Consider the following 19,426-nt stretch of genomic DNA (forward strand, 5'->3'; position numbering starts at 1 on the left):
ACTTCAGCAAACTATGGTTATTATTATAGATAGATTATTCACATTTTGTATAGATATTTATAATGATAGAAAGCAGAGATATGAAAATTTTTGTTATTACATTCTTTATTTTCACAGACATTCTGTGTTTGAAGTCGGCATCATTGTGAAAATACAACTATCCGTTAAATAGTCTTGAACATTAATTCAATTGATATTAGCAGCTAAAACATGTGTTAAATGTGTATTTATTAAAATATTAACAAGTAATTGTACTACAGTTTTTTATTATTAAGCCACATCTTTGATTTAGTATATTATAGTTTTTTTACATTGTACTAATTAGTCATTCCTAACTTTTGAGATATAATTATGAATATGAATTTCACGTATGCAGTACTTGTTTCTTACCAGTCATGATGTAACTGTATGATACACACAGAAATAATAAATGCATTACAATATATTTTTATTTCTTTTGCACAAAACCCTCGACTAGTTAGTCAAAAGGTATATTCTATAGTGCATAGCTTTCAATCACTAGAATTACTGAACTTGTTATATATGAGGACTTATAGTGGAAACTGAGGAGGTTATGACTCTCTTATAGCAAGTGCGCTACACAAACTTTCACCAGATGCATCTGATAGGAGTAATGGACTCTCCCACCATTTTTATGACATCTCTACTACAAGTAACAGATGCAATTTTTGTTTCTGTAATTGCATATAAAACATCTCTTATCAGTTGCTTAAATTTCAAAAGCAACAAAAAAGTTTTTCTCTATGACCTTTTGTTTCTCTTTGTTTTTCACTTTCTGATGCATACTGATGATGTTTCATGTTACTTTGAAATGAGTTAACAACTTTTCTGAATAGCAGAAGCCCACTGACTGCAGTGTACCTTTATATTCATGAATTGCCACAGGTTGACCAGGATTTTCAAAGTCAACAGTAACATTTGTGTACAGGTATGTGTGAGTCTTAAAACACGAAATCTTCAAATCGCACAAGTACAGGCTTGTTAGTAGTGAATGGGCCTTTCTGCCTGTATAGCTTTGAAAAGTGAGCAGCGTGAGATCTATCAACCTCATGAGAGTGTGACATCTTTGTCATTATTCTAAAACACTAAAGTTAATTATGGCACTTTTTTACACTTACTTTTCTGTTGGATCATTACAAGCTGTCCGTTCCCATTCCAACTACAGCTTAATGGGTGTGGTGCACTCTGCTGCACAAACAAAATGTGATTGGCCACTGCAGGTGTATTTTAATGCCACATGAAAATGTAATCTGGCTAAATTATATACGGATATGATCTATATATGAAATGAATGTTAAAGGGGGTGGTTTGAGGAAAGGAGAAAAAAAGGCCATTGTGGACTGTATGTAACAGGATGTGAACATAGTCGATGTGAGTTGCTTTATGTTCATGGGCCAGATCTGGCTCAAGGGCCTTGAGTTTGATATATCTGATCTAGATGCCTAGTCAAATGAATAACATTATCTTCAACTAAATAGTTTTACTCAAATTCATATCGGCCTTTGCCACACTTTTCTTTTTAAAAGTAGCCTTTAGCAGTGGCGGACCTACATTTTTGGGGCCCTGAAGCTTGAGCTGTTATTGGGAACCCTTTGCAAACAGCAATGAGGTCTGGGTAGCAACTATTATTTTCTTCGAAGGGGTTGTTCCTTGACAGATCACCACAAATTTTTTTTAAAAATGTAACCACAATGACTGCAAGCAATGAACTACGCTTTCATTTTTTGATTATAGCTACCCAAAGAAGAAGAATTTTAACAAAAAAATGAATTTGTCATTAATGTTAAGCATTTTAAATTATTTATAATTATTTTATATGAAATATATTTAGAATGAAACATTTTAATTTACAGCTAGCCTACATGATATTTTGATAACCTTTTAATTTTTATTTTAACTACTAGCTGTACCTGGTCACGCGTTGCTGTGGCTCAGTCTGGTTAAATGGAAAAGAAAGAAAAGAGAAAGCGCAGGTTTCTAATATGTTTAATTTCACAATGCTTGTGGGTATACAATATTTTTTGTTGTTCCATTGTCTGTGCAGATATAGAGATTGTCTGGTTTGCCAACTCTAGAACACGCAACATATAATTGTCTATGTGAGAAGCAATCCGTGTCTAGATCTACACCGCACAATTCTAAAGATTGGCCCTGAGCTTTGTTGATGGTGATTGCAAACGCCAATCGAATTGGGAATTGCAATCTCTTAAATTGAAATGGCATATCCGTTGGAATCATAGGAATGTGAGGAATGAGGACATCTTCACCTTTGAAAGGTCCTGTCAAGATTGTTGCTTCTACGACGTTGCTCATTAATTTTTTTACTACAAGCCGCGTGCTGTTGCAAAGCTTTGGCTGGTTGATATTTCCATCCATCCATCCATACTCTTCAACGTATCCGAGGTCAGGTCGCGGGGGCAGCAGCTTGAGCAGAGATGCCCAGACTTCCCTCTCCCCGGCCACTTCTTCTAGCTCTACCGGGAGAATCCCGAGGTGTTCCCAGGCCAGCCGGGAGACATAGTCCCTCCAGCGTGTCCTGGGTCTTCCCCGGGGCCTCCTCCCGGTTGGACGTGCCCGGAACACCTCACCAGGGAGGCGTCTAGGAGGCATCCTGATCAGATGCCCGAGCCACCTCATCTGACTCCTCTCGATGCAGAGGAGCAGCGGCTCTACTCTGAGCCCCTCCCGGATGACTGAGCTTCTCACCCTATCTTTAAGGGAAAGCCCAGACACCCTGCGGAGGAAACTCATTTCAGCCGCTTGTATTCGTGATCTCGTTCTTTCGGTCACTACCCATAGCTCATGACCATAGGTGAGGGTAGGAACATAGATCGACCAGTAAATTGAGAGCTTTGCCTTATGGCTCAGCTCCTTTTTCACCACGACAGACCGATGCAGAGCCCGCATCACTGCGGACGCCGCACCGATCTGCCTGTCAATCTCACGCTCCATTCTTCCCTCACTCGTGAACAAGACCCCAAGATACTTGAACTCCTCCACTTGAGGCAGGATCTCGCTCCCAACCCTAAGAGGGCACTCCACCCTTTTCCGGCTGAGGACCATGGTCTCGGATTTGGAGGTGCTGATTCCCATCCCAGCCGCTTCACACTCAGCTGCGAACCGATCCAGAGAGAGCTGAAGATCACGGCCTGATGAAGCAAACAGGACAACATCATCTGCAAAAAGCAGTGACCCAATCCTGAGTCCACCAAACCGGACCCCCTCAACACCCTGGCTGCGCCTAGAAATTCTGTCCATAAAAGTTATGAACAGAATCGGTGACAATGGGCAGCCCTGGCGGAGTCCAACTCTCACTGGAAACGGGTTCGACTTACTGCCGGCAATGCGGACCAAGCTCTGACACCGGTTGTACAGGGACCGAACAGCCTTTATCAGGGGGTCCAGTACCCCATACTCCTGGAGCACCCCCCACAGGATTCCCCGAGGGACACGGTCGAACGCCTTTTCCAAGTCCACAAAACACATGTAGACTGGTTGGGCGAACTCCCATGCACCCTCCAGGACCCTGCTAAGGGTGTAGAGCTGGTCCACTGTTCCGTGACCAGGACGAAAACCACACTGTTCCTCCTGAATCCGAGGTTCAGCTATCCGACGGACCCTCCTCTCCAGAACCCCCGAATAGACTTTTCCAGGGAGGCTGAGGAGTGTGATCCCTCTGTAGTTGGAACACACCCTCCGGTCCCCCTTCTTAAAGAGGGGGACCACCACCCCGGTCTGCCAATCCAGAGGCACTGTCCCTGATGTCCATGCGATGTTGTAGAGACGTGTCAACCAAGACAGTCCTACAACATCCAGAGCCTTTAGGAACTCCGGGCATATCTCATCCACCCCCGGGGCCCTGCCACCAAGGAGTTTTTTGACCACCTCGGTGACCTCAGTCCCAGAGATGGGGGAGCCCACCTCCGAGTCCCCAGGCTCTGCTTCCTCATTGGAAGGCATGTTATTGGGATTGAGGAGGTCTTCGAAGTACTCCCCCCACCGACCCACAACGTCCCGAGTCGAGGTCAGCAGCGCACCATCCCCACCATATACAGTGTTGACACTGCACTGCTTCCCCCTCCTGAGACGCCGGACAGTGGACCAGAATCTCTTCGAAGTTGATATTTCCCAACATGATAATTGGCACACCGATTATCAATTGCAGTACGTGCAATGGCATCCCAGGCAGATCGAGTGAATTCAAAAATTCTGTTGGATAATTAACCGCTTCATCTGCTTCCACAACAGTGTCGACGGACTTGTATGTGACTGCCTCGCTTTGAATGTTAGACTGAATAATATTGTTAAGTTCGTAGATGTCTTTGTTCTTGGCCGCAAGAATAGCTTGTTTACTCAGCCAATCGTGATTCTTATAATTGGTTTGAATATTGGGAAATACTTTTTCAACCAATTCTTCTTTTGACGTCACTAAATTGCAGAAGTTATGAGGCAATGAAATTCGTCCTGAGGTCAGATCAACCAGCACGTTTCCGTTCTCAATTTCCAGCAATTGATATGAGAATATCTCAGCTGATCGATCGTTTTGCAGCTGGTCACACATATTTGTAGTTAATTTTAACGTCTTTACGTATCGCCACAAAGTAGAGTATTTCAGGTAAGCATTTATTTCGTCCGCTGGTGTCGATCGAGGAATTACAGGTAATGTTTGCCTGAAATCTCCTGCAAGGAATATTAATGCGTTCCCAAATGGTCTGATGTTGCCACGCAAATCTTGCAATGATCGTCAAGAGCCCCGAGCGATTTTTTGTGTGCCATTGTGCATTCATCCTAAACAATAAGTTTGCATTTCTACAATACTTTTCCCATGCCGGATGCTTTGGAAATGTTGCACGTGGGAGTTTCAATGAATTGCATGTTCAATGGCAATTTCAAAGCGGAATGAGCAGTTCTTCCACCTGGTAGCAATGTCGCAGCTATTCCGGACGACGCAAGAGCTAAGGCTATGCCATTTTGGGATCGAATTTCTGCCACAATCAATCTAATTAGGAACATTTTACCAGTTCCTCCTGGCGCATCTAAGAAAAAGATTTCTCCAACCCCGTTATTGACAGTTTGCATTATTTGATCGTAAATGCCTTTTTGCTCAAGTGTTAGCTTAGGAATATTTGATTGCACATATGACAAAAGATCACCCGTGTTGTAAATTTGTTCACGACGCAATTCTACATCGAACGAAGCAGCAGCAGATGGATTCGGTGATGGCATTCCCAATTGATTGAGAACTTTGTTCGCGATTTCTAAGCACAAATCTTCAATCATTATCAACGCTTAGTTGTAGATTTCTGCTGTGAAATCCATGTTCATATTTGAATTTTCCTTGCGTATTCGACGGAAAATATCTTCAGCCATGTACGATTTATATTTCTCCAATAACTCTGTTGGAGATTAAGGAGAGCAGGCGGTCAATATGATTGCAAACAATGCACGAATTTGATTTGGATATGACGTGTTGCACGCGTCATTAATGCATACATCCCAGTGTCAGTCGTTCTCCAATAAATTCAGAGCTTGACATGCACTGCAGAAAATGGCATGTGTAACGCCGTTGACAATTCTCAATTGCTGGAAAAACGTTGGACTGGGCACATTTACCAACAGCATGCGAAGAAAGAAGCATTCATCTTGATTGGGATGCACGCAGAGCTGGCCCTAGACAATTTTGGACCCAAAGCAAACTGATACCGAGGACCCCTGCAGCTAGGGGGTCCGGGGCAGAGCCCCGGCTGCCAAGCAATTTCCTGCATTCTGAGCTGCAGAAATGCGTTTTCCCGGCATCTACAACCATCACTTTTTGATGATTTCCATTTGACACTGACAACCGTAACCGTACAGAGCCGGCCCTAGACAATTTCGGGCCCGAAGCAAACTGATACCGAGGGCGCAGTGGGCCCGAAGCGGTCGCTTCGTTCGCTTTGCCCTAAGGCTGGCTCTGATGCACGGTGTACAGTCTGCCTATCGTAGTTTCTTTGAATATGCCAGGTTGTCCGTCGACTCACTCTCCTCGTTTGCGTTGTTCAAATGATTTTCTACTCGCATTCCATGTGTAATACGTAGGCACTTCCGAATATAGCAGTGTTTTCGCAAACGCGTCATTTTGACATAACGTGAAGAAAGCAGTTAATGTTGTAGCCGGTGGATTCAGGGCTATTTGTTGCACATTTGCAGCTGTGAAATAAATGCGTTGTCCATTTTCTAGATGTACTGCTAAGTGAACAACAGCTGGACTTTGTTCATGTATGGGAAATGAAAGAATTCGCCATACAGCTTCATTGCTGCTTATGTATCTTCCAGCCTGATACTGTGCGATTTCATCGGTATGTATGACCGCATTCCTATCACTTCTTTCTGATTGCACGCCAAAAACTGCCATGTCGCTGCCTTTATTCACGTACTTACAAATGTATTTGATCGAAACATTGAAATGGAAACGTAAAATATTTAGTATAGCATGTGTTGCTTTTACGTCCAACAGATGCCGCTGTTTTTCAAAAAAGCATGTTTTTACCTGTCACAGGTGTTACATCTATATAATAGTAGGTAGTAGGTATATAAAAACACGCGCGTATTCGAATGCAACGTTGTGTCAAAATGTCAAAGCAATCGGTGAAGAACTTTCAGAGATTTAAGATTTTGAACAAACGAACATTTACATTTTTATTTATATAGATTATTTTGTATTGAATTACTCTATATTATTAATATTATTAAAAAAAAAACATCTCATATAGTAGATAACCAAAGTTTTTAAGCAATGTGGACTAAAGTTGCCTCTGGGGGTCCTCCTGGATTGGAGGCCCTGAAGCTTAAGCTTCATTAGTTTCATAGTTGATCCACCCTTGGCTTTTGGTCCACATCATTTTTTTTAAGGTGTAATATCAAAGTTTTCAGTCATTCCATGTTTATTCTTTTATAAAGACTTACATAGCAGATTGCTGAGTTTTTCAATGAATTCTGTCAATTTTCCTTTGGAAAAATAAAATAGCTGAATCTTGACATTAATATGAAGTTGCTGTATAATGATTGCAGCAATTGTTTTACTTACCTTAACCATGTCCTCGTAAGTCAAAAATAGAATATCAAAATCATTGCTGTTGTTAAACCAGCCTTTCACATGGTCAAACCATGAGCTGCAAAACACTGTACAAGAAGAAAACCATTTTAATATCCTGGAATTATCAGCACAGAAACACAAAACAAACCCAGATGATAATGTAATACGTAATAATGAAAAAAAGATTGTTATATGCTTAATTTGCTTCTACAGATTTGTTTGAATATATACCAGTTCTATGTAAAAATACAAATTAAACTTTACCATTCTTTACACATTGTTGTTAATATAATTTATTGTATGTCTGTATTGCCAGGAAAATGTTACCATCTAGGTGTATTGACATTTTTTTAAACACTGTTTTATTATCATTTATATGAAAACAGTTTGTTTTTATACATCAGACATGATTCAGTAAATTAACCAAACACTCTAGAAGTTGGTATCTAAAATCAAACATTCACAAAATTACAAATACATCACTTAAAGCACACAGCAGGATGGGTGATTAATGAAGGAGTCTTTTGTTTTCTGTGATTTCAAGTTCAACACACAGCAATTTTATTTTTTTTTTACTTGCTCGTTTTAAAAATTTAATTTACGATATACAGTATGACAGCATTTTTATCACAATGTACAATGTATGATATTATATATGATAGGTCACTGTTTTCACTCTAAATGTAAACATGTGTTATGCACAGGGGGTGCCGTGACTAACATGGTCACTTCCTTCTCTCCCCGCAGCATTGAGAAACTGCCCAATGAGGGCAAATGACTCTGCTCCTTCTGGTTCACCAACCATAAAAGCCCCAGCTTCCCAAAAGGAGGTGTCAATTTGGCAACAACAAATCGCCAGATAGAGCTTTGGAGCAGACTTACCCTGACCTAAGGCTAGGAGTTAAATCTTGTTGAATCTCAGAAAATGAAGAAGCTTTGCCAGGTATTTATATGAAATAATCTTGAGTTATTGTACAGAATATTCAATATACAAGTGACCACCATATGAATGTTTTTAACACTAAAACTCATGCAGTTTATTCAATGCATTTCACTGGTTCTTTAATTGCTTCATTCACTTTACTTCACACTACTTTAAACTCTAACTGTGTCAAAACAGTAGTGAAAACGGCCTTCAGATTTGGTAATCAGGTTGACTGAGACATTACATTAATAAAAAAGTCACTTTTCTTTCTCTTTTTTAAACATTTTCTGATTTTTCTCAATTAAATTAGAGATTTTGCCTTGGCTGGAAATCATTGTTATATCTCCTTTTCTTTGGTAGTCTGCAAAAACCAAATCACTTTACTTTCCAACAGATTCAAAGAGCAAGTCAATAAGCATTATGTTCATTACCATTTTTGAAACATCTTTTAGAATATAATTGAAAAAGCACCGTACCTTCACCTGTGAGAAATTTATCAAAAAATTCATCAAAACTGTTTTGGTTTTCCAGTGTTTTTGAATAATTATGAAAGTGATAAAATGACACTGCTACATCTTTTGGGTTTCTTGACAAATATATAACCTAGAAGAAAAGAAAAAAATAAGTTAAAGTTTGTGTTGGATGAAGCAGATACAGTATCTGAGTTTACTTACTGTGTACATTTCCATACCATGCTATCAATTGGTGTGTATGTCACTGAGGGTACCTTTGAAAATATTTCAATGTAGAGAGGAGTTAATTTTTCTGATTGGGACGACAATGTACAGTATGTGTGATTTGCATGTACAGCTTGTGTGGGGTATAAAAATATTTCCATTAGAATAACAGGGTGTTTTGCTTTGTTAAATTACCATTTTTTTAAACCTTTATTAAGACCTATTCCCAAAACTACAGTAGAATAATATCCCCCCCCCCCCACCATAACCTATCGTGTATGGTGGAGGACCGAAAGCTTTAGATTCGCCAAAAATTTCGATCTTTGATTTTCAATGGATCTCGACGTTTTAGGGTCCCCTGATACCGAAAACATAATATCTCGATAATGGATGTGTAACTGTGTGTGTCACAGTTTCTTGAGGATAGTCTAGAGCTAAAACTGCTGGACGGAAAAATACCAAACTCGAAACTTAAGCTTGTTATGATGATGTTCTGATTAGTTTTTGAGCAAAATTGTGCAAGAGAAAGAGACACTCTAGAGCAGGGGTCCCCAACTCCGGTGCTGAATGACCACAGTGTTTGCAGGTTTTCATTCTAACCCTTTTCTTAATTAGCGACCTATTTTTGCTGCTGCTGGAACCCTGAAATACCATAATTCTGTAATTAATTATTCTCATCAATTGCTATTGGAATGACCTTTTTATGATCAGAAAGAGCAGTAAACAATTACTGAAATTTTATAGAATAGTTTGGGTAACTTGGTTCCTAGGGCACAAAGCCTACTGATGCACATGTCCGAATTCTTTGTTTGAAAAGCAAACTAATTGAAATGAAAACTGCTCATCCGACAAACTATGAAAAATAAATAATAAATTATAATGTACATTTTCTAATTAAAAGCTGTGTTCCAAAAATGGTTCATGGTACATTCAAAATTAGAAGAGGTAACACCTTAATAAGTGCTTCTGTATTAGGAGTGTATATTGTTTAAACATTGTACCTAGTTATATGTGAAACACGAAATTGAATTCACAGGAAAACTCATTTTGCTTTACAAAAAAAATTTGCAAAACAAACTACATTTCTCTCTCAGTGAAATTTGTCCAAGTCACAATAAAAAGAAAGGCATTTTGTTCCTGTCTGGAAGTGTTTTTGTTTAATGCAAAACTAATTTTAGAGGCAGCTTCACAAAATTGTATGTGAATCAAAATGTGTGTGTTTTCGCTCATTAGTTGTACTCAAAATCCAAATTAGAGAAAAATTTTCCATTTAGAGCAGAGGTGTCCAACTACAATCCTGGAGAGCTACTGCATCTGCAGGTTTTCATTCTAGCCATTTTCTTAATTAGTGCCCAGTTTTTGCTACTTAGCTACTTTTACCTTATTTTTTATTGACTCACTATAATTGTTAATTGATTCAATTTTTATTAATTAACAGTGAAACAATATTGAAAAATAAAACAAGCCAAGACATGGCCAGCTAACCTGTGCCCGCCATACAATATTTGAAAATAAAGAAAGGTGAATGTCTCATTAACATTGACCTGTCTCAGATCAGCAAAACATTTGCATCATGCTCTTAAAAAAGGAAATCAACAGTTTTGGTGTGATATAATGAGAACATCAGCAAGTAATGGAATTAAATAGAATGTTTAATTAACAACAAGAACTGGCTTCTAATTAAGAAATTGGTTGGAGTCATAGTTTGGAGTTTGAGGCATCATCTTAGCTGGTCATCTATTGACCCACTTCACATCTCATTTTTATTTGGTTGCCATTTAAGGACAGAAGAAGCAATTCAGAAGGCTGACTGTAAAAAAAAAGGCAATTAAAACGAAGGGAAATTAATTCAATTAACAGCAGAAACTGGTCACTGATGAAGAAAATTGCAAGAAGAAAAACCTGTAGCCATTGTAAGCCCTCCAGGAGATGGAGATGGACATCCTGATTTAGAGAATACACTTAATGTAAGGAGTCGTGTGATTTACAAGGATGTTTGTTAGAAAGTGGTGTTCAAACTGAAGGTCAGTCTTTTTGACAGAGAGCAGCAGCGTACAGGGCTGTGGATTTCAGTCATCAAAAACAACCCGTGAAGAACTTGTGGTGAACTTCCTGGATTGTTTTGAAAGATGTTGTAATATAGGATGCATATACTGTGAATTCTACATAATTAAGAACAGAAACAATTCTTTTTTATTTTTGTATCATTTTTAAACACTCTATTGACATTATTTACTTTGCATTATCTATTTATATCCTATGCACAAAAAAATGACCATCATTTTTATAGACTAATGTATTCCCATGTTAATCACTTAGTAGAGCTCTGCTGCGAGTGGTTAATTTCCTTAAACAGCAGAGACATTACTCATGTTATGCTTAACACAACAGTTCTGCACTGCTTTGGGCATCCCTTACATATGGATGACTCAAGTCAGTTCAAAACCTGATATTTTCCAGTAAATTATGTTAAATATAGACCTCTCTCCTTTTAACTAGTAAGAGTAAGGAATTAAGAATTATTACTGTCTATTTGAAAGGTGTCTTTACTCAACGTTTCTTCCAAGTTCAGGACAGATTGCAATAAATGACTTCCTTTAAGAGTCTGAATGAATCCACATGTCTTTGTGATGGCTTTCCAAACTGAGAAGGATTGGTTCCCCACTTACATGTGGTACTGCGGAATAGCCTCCATGGACCAGGAAAGTGAGACAACAAGTGAGTGAATGATGCACCCCATTTTCAGATCTCTTCACATTAAGATTGCATTAAGTCTGGAGTTTGCTTAATTAAAGCCTGTATGAGACCGTGAAGACAAGTAGCTACCATACTTATTGCTTGATTTTATCATTCCCCAATCAAAATGACATTTCTGCTTTGTGACAAGTTTTAATTTTTTTTACTGTACCTTTCCTCTTCCTTTCCTTAGGCCTTTTGGAACCAAGTAGTGAGGCAAGTGAGAAACAAAAACCCTAGGGGATGGTCTTTCATTGTAATTTAAACTCTCCATCTCTGATTCAATCCAAGGAGCAACATCAATAGTTAATTTTCCATCAGGACCATTTACATCATTCCCATAGTACATTAATGCCAGAATGTACTGCATCCATATTGTTCCTAAAAATAAAATACATGGATATTAAAATAGCACTTCTTCATTTATGAATAGCAATTTTATAGGGCAAGAGGCCTTTCATGTTGCTTGTTTTCTTGTATCATAAGCATACTAAAATAATTTGGATGAGAGCAATTAGTTGTTACCAAACCATTCAGGTAAGTGTCATACTGATTTACCTTTTTTTAGTTTTACCTTTGCTCACACAGGTTGAACTGTTAAAAGCTGAAATGACAACATCCATCCATCCATCCTTTTCCGCTTATCTGAGATCGGGTCGCGGGGGCAGCAGCTTGAGCAGAGATGCCCAGACTTCCCTCTCCCCAGCCACTTCTTCTAGCTCTTCTGGGAGAATCCCAAGGCGTTCCCAGGCCAGCCGAGAGACATAGTCCCTTCAGTGTGTCCTGGGTCTTCCCCGGGCCCTCCTCCCGGTTAGACGTGCCCAGAACACCTCACCAGGGAGGCGTCCTGGAGGCATCCTGATCAGATGCCTGAGCCACTTCATCTGACTCCTCTCGATGCGGAGGAGCAGCGGCTCTACTCTGAGCCCCTCCCAGATGGCTGAGCTTCTCACCCTATCTTTTAGGGAAAGCCCAGACACCCTGCGAAGGAAACTCATTTCAGCCTCTTGTATTCGCGATCTCGTTCTTTCAGTCACTAACCATAGCTCATGACCATAGGTGAGGGAAGCAACGTAGATCGACTGGTAAATTGAGAGCTTTGCCTTGCGGCTCAGCTCCTTTTTCACCACGACAGACCGATGCAGAGCCCGCATCACTGCGGATGCTGCACTGATCCACCTGTCAATCTCCCGCTCTATTCTTCCCTCACTCGTGAACAAGATCCTGAGATACTTGAACTCCACTTGGGGCAGGATCTCGCTCCCAACCCTGAGAGGGCATTCCACCCTTTTTCGGCTGAGGACCATGGTCTCGGATTTGGAGGTGCTGATTCCCATCCCAGCCGCTTCACACTCAGCTGCGAACCGATCCAGAGAGAGCTGAAGATCACAGCCTGATGAAGCAAACAGGACAACATCATCTGCAAAAAAGCAGTGACCCAATCCTGAATCCCCCTCAACACCCTGGTGGAGTCCAACTCTTGCTGGAAATGGGTTCAACTTACTGCTGGCAATGCAGACCAAGCTCTGACACCCATCGTACAGGGACCGAACAGCCCTTATCAGGGGGTCCGGTACCCCATACTCTCGGAGTACCCCCCACAGGATTCCCTGAGGGACACCGTTGAACGCCTTTTCCAAGACCACAAAACACATGTAGACTGGTTGGGCAAACTCCCATGCACCCTCCAGGACCCTGCTAAGGGTGTAGAGCTGATCCACTGTTCCACGATCAGGACGAAAACCACACTGTTCCTCCTGAATCCGAAGTTCAACTATCTGATGGACCCTCCTCTCCAGGACCCCCGAATAGACTTTTCCAGGGAGGCTGAGGAGTGTGATCCCTCTGTAGTTGGAACACACCCTCCGGTCCCCCTTCTTAAAGAGGGGGACCACCACCTCAGTCTGCCAATCCAGAGGCATTGTCCCTGATGTCCATACGATGTTGCAGAGGTGTGTCAACCAAGACAGTCCTACAACATCCAGAGCCTTGAGGAACTCCGGGCATATCTCATCCACCCCCGGGGCCCTGCCACCAAGGAGTTTTTTGACCACCTCAGTGACCTCAGTCCCAGAGATGGAGGAGCCCACCTCTGAGTCCCCAGGTCAGCAGCTTAACATCCCCACCATATACAGTGTTGACACTGCACTGCTTCCCCTTCCTGAGACGCCGGATGGTGGACCAGAATCTCCTCGAAGCCGTCCGAACGTCGTTCTCCATGGCTTCCCCAAACTCCTCCCACGCCCGAGTTTTTGTCTCGGCAACCACCAAAGCCGCATTCAGCTTGGCCTGCTGGTACCTATCAGCTGCCTCCAGAGTCCCACAGGACAAAAAGGTCCTGTAGGACTCCTTCAGCTTGACGGCATCCCTCACCGCCAGTGTCCACCAACGGGTTCAGGGATTGCCGCCACAACAGGCACCGATGACCTCATGGCCACAGCTCCGGTCAGCTGCCTCAACAATAGAGGCATGGAACATGGCCCTTTCGGACTCAATGTCCCCCACCTCCCTTGGGATGTGGTCGAACTTCTGCCAGAGGTGGGAGTTGAAGCTACTTCTGACAGGGGACTCTGCCAGACGTTCCCAGCAGACCCTCACAACATGTTTGGGCCTACCAGGCCTGACCGGCATCCTCCCCCACCATCGAAGCCTACTCACCACCAGGTGGTGATCAGTTGACAGCTCCGCCCCTCTCTTCACCCGAGTGTCCAAGACATGTGGCCGCAAGTCCAACGACACGACCACAAAGTCGATCATCGAACTGAGTCCTAGGGTGTCCTGGTGCCAAGTCCACATATGAACACCCCTATGCTTGAACATGGTGTTCATTATGGACAATCCGTGACGAGCACAGAAGTCCAATAACAAAACACCACTTGGGTTCAGATTGGGGGGACCATTCCTCCCAATCACGCCCTTCCAGGTCTCACTGTCATTGTCCACGTGAGCATTGAAGTCTCCCAGCAGAACGAGGGAGTCTCCAGAAGGTATGCCCTCTAGCACCCCCTCCAGGGACTCCAAAAAGGGTGGGTTCTCCAAACTGCTGTTTGGCGCATACACACAAACAACAACAATAAATACAACAATAAATATTGTTGAAATGACAACAATAAATTTATATACATTATAACTTCTTTACCTGAAAATTTTTAAAAATAGCACTGTATTCTCAACCACGTGCTACTGCATATTGACTAATTATATCTCTTAACAAGCTTAGTTACTTTAATCATAGAGTTTGATAATGTAATTAAATTTGTTTATATAATACATCTTATTTTTCTTTTCAGAGGTCAAACATAGTAATTACAAGGTTTGTAGCAAAAATGAAAAGAATTTTACAGTTTTATAAAGAAATGCAGACAATATTAAAAAGGCTGGCATGGTAACTGATATTTTCATCTTTCATCAGATACATAAATGAAGAATGGCTTCATTTAGCTCTGCTACATTTTCATAATTCAGTGTAAGAAAATGGCAGATGTCTGCTGCCTGATATATTTTATCAAGGAGGAAATTCCCTGGCATTCATACAAAACTTCAACATTCATATGCAGATATCTGCATGGGTGCACTGCACGTACTATCAAAACAGGAGTAGTTGCCTTTAAATTAGGGGATACAGACATCAAAATGTGGTTGCTGTCAAACTGCATGTATTGAAAGCAACAAAGTAAAACCAACATTGTTAAGGAATCGGTATAGGACAACCAGCGAAGTTACAGGAGAGAATGGAATCGAGCTACACACAGTCCCTGAGATAGTGGAAAGTTTGCGATTGCTGAATTCCAGATGTGCTTACTGTTTGACATATTCCTGGAATATCCTTGTGTTTGTGGTCTTTCTTCTTCATACACTCTCATCTATGTCACCAAGCTGAGGCTGATCCAACCCCAGCTTTTGTTCATTTGGCTCATAGCTATTACCCCAACTCTCTCCTTTCTTGAGCAATAGCAATTGAGAATGTCTCTTGGCAGTTTCTGTGTTCTTGTGGATGGCTGTTCTTCTCTCATCTTTTCCTATGCCTAGATAACTGAAGGCCTTGGTTAGGGAGTGGGCTTCAAAGCCCCTATAGCCAGCTTTCACAGTTAGGCACCTGGCTCTCCACCCTGCTTGCTGGAATTGCCTGACCAGTCCCACATACCTGGTGAGTTTCTCTCAAAGGACTCTTCTCAGATGTCCTTCCCATGGGACTGTTAGCTCCAACATCTCCATTTGCTTGGTAGCATCAGACAGGATGATGCATATATTGTCTGGACACAAGATAGTGGCAGCAACATGGCTGGGGATCTTCAGCTGTCCACCAGTAACTGCAAGTCCCTTGCTGAAGCCAAAGTGCCTACAGATGTTTTTGCTGTCATTTTTGGCTGCTGACCTTCTCTAACAAAAGTCATAGTCCACTTACAGGGGTGGAAACACTTTGCTGCAACAATTCCTTCACTGATAGTTTTGCCGATGGCCTTCAGGACTTGATCATGCCGCCATCTATACTGTCTCTTCCTAGTGCATTGAAGCAGCTACTGAGGATGTGTTCCAAGGGACTGCTTGGAGAATAGTATGGAGACAGGGGACTCTACTTTTCCCCATATGTGCAGGATCAGTGTGGTGTACAGCACATTGTAGACTGCCTGGAAGAGGAATTTTATGCGGTGTGGCTCAAAGTGTCATATCTCAGTCCAGGTCACCTTCCTCAAAACAGCATTCTCTTACTTAAGTCCACACTTCTTGCTGTCTCATTGCAACTTCCCTACATGTTCTTCCTCAACTGTCTGTCTCACCTCTTGCTGTATTAACTGACACTCCTCCCTCCCTTTGGTGGTTCTAAAGTGGGGAGTCTTGAAGAAACCTAGTCCACCTCAATCCCATGTCATCATGTCCACCAGCCTCTTGTGGTGTAGTCTTGCCTCTGCCCTCCATTTCATTCCTGTTTTCACTCTAATTCCAGCGGCTTTTCTTGCAACTTGACCGTGCAGCCAATTTTAGTTGAAGTACCTCTGTATTGTATATGTTGAAATAGCAACACCACAGCAGCTTGCAGAGAAGCCTGTATCTCAACTGAAGTGGTTTGTGGGTTTTTCTTTGCAGCTCGACAAATGATCCTGGCAGATTTTAGTAACAGAACTCCTAACTTTCCACTTTTTTCCACAATCGGAGTTTGAACACTACTGACAGGCATTTTCAGGTATCCATATAGCATATTACTGATGTATACAAATGAACAACCTTTTTTCACAGTTCTTTTGCTTTCTCCATGGCTTTGTATCCAGCAAAGTCAGTTCAGTTCTGCATGAATTTAAATTGACTATTTATGCACAGACACTGATTACAATCAAAGATGTTACAGGTATGGACACTCTGCCTTAATTACCCTTAATTTTAACTTGTATGTGTCAACTTGTGTGTATATTATCATTCAAACGGTATGTAAACTTTGGATCAGGCCCAATTGGATGATTTCAGTAATCATTATGATTTAAAAAGGGCACACACAATTATGTGATAATATATTGCATCATCTGAGCACACTCCCTAATTAAAAGGAAATCTTTCTGCATGATTACTTATATTTTCCGAAAAAGGACAATATTTCACAAATTTTTCCAGGGTATGTAAACTTATGAGCATGACTGTAAATTAAGCAATGTTGTGATCAGTCTATATAATGCACTAGTGAGACTGCATCTGGAGTATTCTACAAGAATGCTACAAGAAACGCATACCAACACTTGAAGCTGTGCAGAGGAGAGAAACCAGGTGTATTGCAGGCCATAAAAGCATGCTGTACTCTGACAGACGCCGAGAATTAAATGTGCTTAGTCTCGAACAAAGGAGGCTGCATGTGGACTTCATCTGGGTCTTCAAAATTCTCAAAAGCATTGATAAAATAGATCCAGCACAATTTTTTCAACTTAGGGCTGAGTTGCATATTTAAGGAAACCAGTGGGAATTAAGGGGATGTGTATTTTTGACTGAAGCCAAAAAGCACTTCTTTATGCAAGGGGTTGTGTGACTGTGGAGCAAACTAATAAGAAATCTTACTCCGTGCCCTCAGCCCCCACAGAATTATGAGTGTAGTATTTTGGGTTGCTAAGGGATAGATAAAAGTCCAACATTTGAACAAAGGGGAAACCATGCAATCTTTCTTTGTTACCCTCACATCGTATAGTATGGACATACTATTTTGGACTAACACATGTTTGGGTTAGTAAAGTATCTTATATGAGGCTCAGAACTATTAGACTAATTAAGCATATGGGTAACTTTGCATCACTGTTTTGGCATTACTGGAACAGGGTTCTGTCACAACGAAATCTTCATCCTACAAGAGCATCACAGGATTAGGACTGAAAGTGATTCTTTAGAGAAGTAAACAAACATATGTAAAATTCAGTGATGCTGTAATGTCTCATTCATATGCTTATTGACTCATTAAGCAAATGGATATTTAGAGGTGACATGATTAAAGTGTTTAAAATTGTGAAGGGAATTAGTACGTTGGATCCCAGTCATTACTAGTAGTAAAGGAGCGTCACTTTTATCCATCATAAATTTTTGACAGGTGTTTGTCCTTCCCCCCTTGGCATTTCCGGTACCCACCGTATGCCACCTGTTGTCAGGTGCGCTGTTTGACCGGCATCAGCCCTTTTGTCAGTCGTGCGTAAGGAAAATGGTTGGCTGCTCTTAGCCTTGATCCTAAAAACTGGGTCTGTTCATCTTTGTGATCCGAGCCGGCGCTTCGGGCCCCTGTAAGGCGTCAAAAGGTAAGTCAGCAATGGGGACGGAGCAGGCATCCTGCTCCTAGCTGCGCACAGCGCCGGGGGTGTGTACTGAGAGTACAGAGAGCTTGAGTGAGCCTGCTCTTATCTGCTTACAGCGCCGGGGTGTGTACAGAGAACTTGAGTGACAGACCCCTGCAAGAGGATGGAAAAGAAAACTTTAGAGATCATCTATTACACACCCAAGAAGCCTGGCAGTTTTGGTGGTATTAACAGCTTCTTGAGAAATGTATCAAGTCGTCGAAAAAGGTTAAGCGAAAAAATGTGTTGGAATGGATGACTGGGCAATACACTTACAGTGTGCACAAACCAGCACGGCTGAGGTTCAAGAGAAACAGAACAATTGTTTCAACGGTCGATGACCAGTGGCAAGCTGATTTGGTAGAGATGTCTTATTACTCAAAATTCAATGATGGATATAAATTTATCCTTACGTGTATCGATGTGCTGTCAAAATATGCTTGGGCTGTACCGTTAAAAGCCAAGACAGGGAAAGAAGTTTCACGGGGTTTTAGTTTGATCTTTAGACAAGGTTGAGTTCCTAAGAAGCTACAGACAGATCAAGGCAAAGAATTTCATAACACATTGGTACAAAAACTACTAAAACAGAACAATATTGTGCAGTTTGTCACGAACAGCGATGTAAAGGCCAGCATAGTAGAACGGTTCAATAGAACCTTAAAGTCCAAAATGTGGAAATATTTTACATACGCCAATACTTTTCGGTATATAGATGTCCTGTCAGACTTTCTCAAGAGTTGTAACCACAGTTTTCACACCACGATTAAAACAAGACCTGTAGATGTGACTCCAGAAAATGCTCTGTGTTTGGAAAACAGTCTATGGTAGGGCCGGGCAAAGAAAATCTACTCCGTGCACTTTGAAAATAGGTGATCATGTCCGAGTATCAAAATTAAAAGGTGTATTCGAAAAAGGCTATGAGCAGTCGTTTACAGATGAAATATTTATTATCGTGGACTGTTTTAAACGGATCAAACCTGTCTATAAACTAAAAGATTATGCAGGTGATGAAATTCAAGGGACGTTTTATGCAGAAGAGTTACAAAAAATAAACCCCGTTTTGGGCGAAGCTTTTTACAACGCTAGGGCCAATCAAAACATTTAAAGATAAGATTTTTTTTTTTAGATAACCCGCCAGCATATTTTTAACCAATCAACAAACACAAGCCTCATGTTAAGCTAGCCAAGGGCATTACAC

The 19,426-nt window shown here is 41.3% G+C and overlaps 2 protein-coding genes across 2 annotated transcripts in view; both read right to left on the minus strand.

Annotated features, from left to right (window-relative positions):
• Window positions 1-19,426, minus strand: part of rwdd1 (RWD domain containing 1) — a 506,701-nt gene that overhangs the window by 209,817 nt on the left and 277,458 nt on the right. The window lies entirely within an intron of this gene.
• LOC114648666 (amine sulfotransferase-like) overlaps window positions 1-19,426 on the minus strand; it is an 84,184-nt gene that overhangs the window by 8,388 nt on the left and 56,370 nt on the right. The window contains exons 3-5 of the mRNA XM_028797824.2: window positions 11,604-11,812; window positions 8,495-8,621; window positions 7,085-7,179 (exon numbers count right to left, since the gene is read on the minus strand). Of these exons, the coding sequence (XP_028653657.1) occupies window positions 7,085-7,179; window positions 8,495-8,621; window positions 11,604-11,812 (431 nt within the window). The remainder of the gene's footprint in view (window positions 1-7,084; window positions 7,180-8,494; window positions 8,622-11,603; window positions 11,813-19,426) is intronic.

This window comes from Erpetoichthys calabaricus, chromosome 3 (assembly GCF_900747795.2).
Source record: "Erpetoichthys calabaricus chromosome 3, fErpCal1.3, whole genome shotgun sequence".
Lineage (NCBI taxonomy): Eukaryota > Metazoa > Chordata > Cladistia > Polypteriformes > Polypteridae > Erpetoichthys > Erpetoichthys calabaricus.